This window comes from Arachis ipaensis, chromosome B06 (assembly GCF_000816755.2).
Source record: "Arachis ipaensis cultivar K30076 chromosome B06, Araip1.1, whole genome shotgun sequence".
In the NCBI taxonomy this organism is placed as follows: Eukaryota; Viridiplantae; Streptophyta; class Magnoliopsida; order Fabales; family Fabaceae; genus Arachis; species Arachis ipaensis.
This window is the reverse complement of record NC_029790.2, coordinates 94884816-94887872: the sequence shown is the minus strand read 5'-3', so window position 1 is coordinate 94887872 and position 3057 is coordinate 94884816. Positions and strand designations below refer to the sequence as shown.

At 27.8% G+C, this 3057-nt stretch overlaps 1 protein-coding gene across 2 annotated transcripts in view; it reads right to left on the bottom strand.

Moving 5' to 3' along the window:
• Positions 309–3057, bottom strand: part of LOC107604662 (protein NRT1/ PTR FAMILY 3.1-like) — a 12776-nt gene continuing 10027 nt past the window's right edge. For both annotated transcript variants that reach the window (XM_021104625.1, XM_016306294.2), the window contains exon 4: positions 309–1428. In XM_021104625.1, coding sequence (XP_020960284.1) covers positions 471–1428 — 958 coding nt within the window. In that variant the 3' untranslated portion in view covers positions 309–470. The remainder of the gene's footprint in view (positions 1429–3057) is intronic.

The following is a 3057-nucleotide window of genomic DNA, read 5'->3' as shown; positions in this document are numbered from 1 at the left end:
GTTATTTATAAAATTTGATTATAAATGTGAGTTTAATTTGATTATATTAAAAAATTTTGATTATAAATAAAAGTATAACATTATTTTGTATTTTTATATGACTAATTGATTGGTGGTTGATTTTTTTATATAATGTACAATATATAGTATGATTTGTCCCACTTGCCCTTCATATATAATCTTCCAATCACAATATCATAAATTCATAATAATTTGAAAAATGGCGATTAATCTTTTCAGGTGATACTCTGGATATAGTCGGTATTTTTATTAGGTCAAAACTCAAAAGTGTCAAAATACCCTCTAAATAAAGAAAACTATAACCATATAAATAGAATAGGGGTCAAATTATTACAACACATGAAAAGGCAATGGAACTTGCCATCCATGAAGTAACACAAGAAACTAATAAAATGCAAAATTGTTCATAAGTTCTTTTTTCCTGTGTCAATGATCATTGACTTATTCATTCACCTTTCAACGGTAAGAATCATCTTTTGATCCTCCATAGTACAACCACTTTCAAGTACAAAGATTTTTTCTTTTCCCTGTTGTAAATCCTCTTTCCCATTCATCATGACACTACTAATCTCTTCCACAGGTTTGTAAGTGTAAAAGCAAGCAACAATGACATAATAAATGAGATTAATAACTTGCACCACACTAACAAGCAAGTAATAATACTCTAATCTACCCTTATTCAAGTTCCTATTAGGCAACCAATTACTCTCATCATTTCCACTAAACCTATGAACAAAAGATACCATCATAGTGCTACAATAGTTTCCAATAGATATGAATATGGAAAACAGAGCTATGGTGGTGCTTCTCATGCTCTCAGGTGATTGGTCATAGAGAAACTCCAAATGCCCACCAGACATAAACACTTTAACCAAACCATGCAAACAAATTTGGGGTAACAACCAAAACACACTAATTGGAACAATGGCTTTAGGGCTGTCCAACATATTGTACTTTGTAGCAACATTTTTTCTTTTGATTTCAATGAGTGATGAAACTATTGTGGCTACTATGCTGATTCCATACCCTATTCCCATTCTTTGTAGGCATGTGAGGCCAGAAGGATTCTTGGTTAGTCTACTTGCAAAGGGAACAAAATGGTGTTCATATAAAATGACACCAATCATCATTGTCATCACACTGAAAACAAACATGGTGGCCGGTGGGATTTGGAACGAAGAAGTTATGCGGCGATCCATGGACCGCGCTTGTTGAATTAGGAAGTTTTGGTTGGACGACACAGATGCTACGTGCAATATGGTTGATAAACAAATCGGAACCAATCTGAGGATAGATTTTAGCTCTTCTACTCTGTGTACAGTGGCTAGGCTCCATAGTTTTGGTGCTTCTTTTTTGTCTTTGATATTGGACTCTTCTTTTGTCACTGTAGCTGCCTTGTCTAACCATCTGTCATGAAGTGTATTGAGCAAGATTATCTTTTAATATCAAGGATCTAATTCAGTTACAAAGACAAATATATTTAGAAATTAGAACTAGAGACACACACACATACTTAAGGCACTTGATTTTAAAACATTTTTTTATACTTCTATCTTCTCAAAAAATAGAGATAAAAGAGATATTACATCCTCTTAAATTTTTTCGTCACATGAGGAATAAAGTGTTATCTCACACCATACATTTTATAGATAGTACAAAAAAAAATTTAAAAAAATTGAAATGATCAATTTTTGATAAAAAAAAAAAATAAAAAAGCATTCGTTTTCTGTTCTTTTATTTTTGTATTCATGTCTTGTTTTAATTACTAAATTCTATTTTAAAAATAGTAGATTACATTTTAAATATTATCTTTTAAACAAAAATACATAAAAAATGTAAAATAGAAAATTTTGTTTCGTTATGTATTTTCTAAAAGTAAAATCAGAAAATAATTGTCAAAGACAAGAGATATGGATAAAGAAACGGTTTCTATTTTCAAAAAGTACAAAGCCAAACAAATTTCTCTATTATTATCTTAGTGTGTATATACCAATTCAGTGGTCTTAGAAATATTTGTGCTATTTGATTTACTTTTAGGTTTTATTTTTGGTTTATATGTTTTAAATATTATAAAAATATGAACAGAATAACTTAAAGGAAAATGCTAGTTGTACAATATTAATCAGCCTTTAATCAGCCTTTAATCAGATTTAAATAATATTTAATTATTTTTTTAGTGTAACATATTCCTATTTTGTAGATACATATCTATAATTAGATTTTAATTTAAATTTAAAATTTGAAATTCACCCACTTCATTGGTGGTTACGGTGACTTTGCTTTACTTTCGTAACTTCATGTAACAGATACAGTTTTTTAAATTCCTTATTCTACGGGATATTCACACGCATTAGTGAATCCCAAACCAAAAAGGACGCTGCCAGCTGAATTCTCCATCTCGTCTTCATTGGTGAAGACCATCACCACCTTCCAGCTGAAGCACTCTCTCATTTTGTATTGGTGAAAGGTATCATTATTTTTCACACATGTGTTTATGTAATTTGTTAAGAAATATCATGTTCAACATTTTTAATTATATTTTAATTTAAACATAAAAACACTCTGCTGATTTAATTGAAACAAGGTTGATCTTATTTAATTTTATTAATAAAGTTGTTGCAAATAAAGTATATAATCAACAATTAATTTAAAATTGTGTTGTTATTTTTCGATTATAATACATATGATAGTATGATATTTTATACAAAATATTTTTAAAACACATCTAAAATCAGTCAACTTTAATAATACAATACAAATGTTAATAATACAATTATGAATGGTCGAATATAATTATATACATAAACTAAAATATTTTCAATTGTAGTTTCTTTTTCAATTGTAACACATCTAAAATATTAAGTTATACAAAAAATATTTTTAAAACACATCCAAAATCATAAATCTAGAATTTAAATTTAAACATTAAAAAATAATTGTAACACATCTAAAATTATGATGTTATACAGAAAATATTTTTAAAACACATCCAAAATCATAAATCTAAAATCTAAATTTAAACATTAAAAAATAATT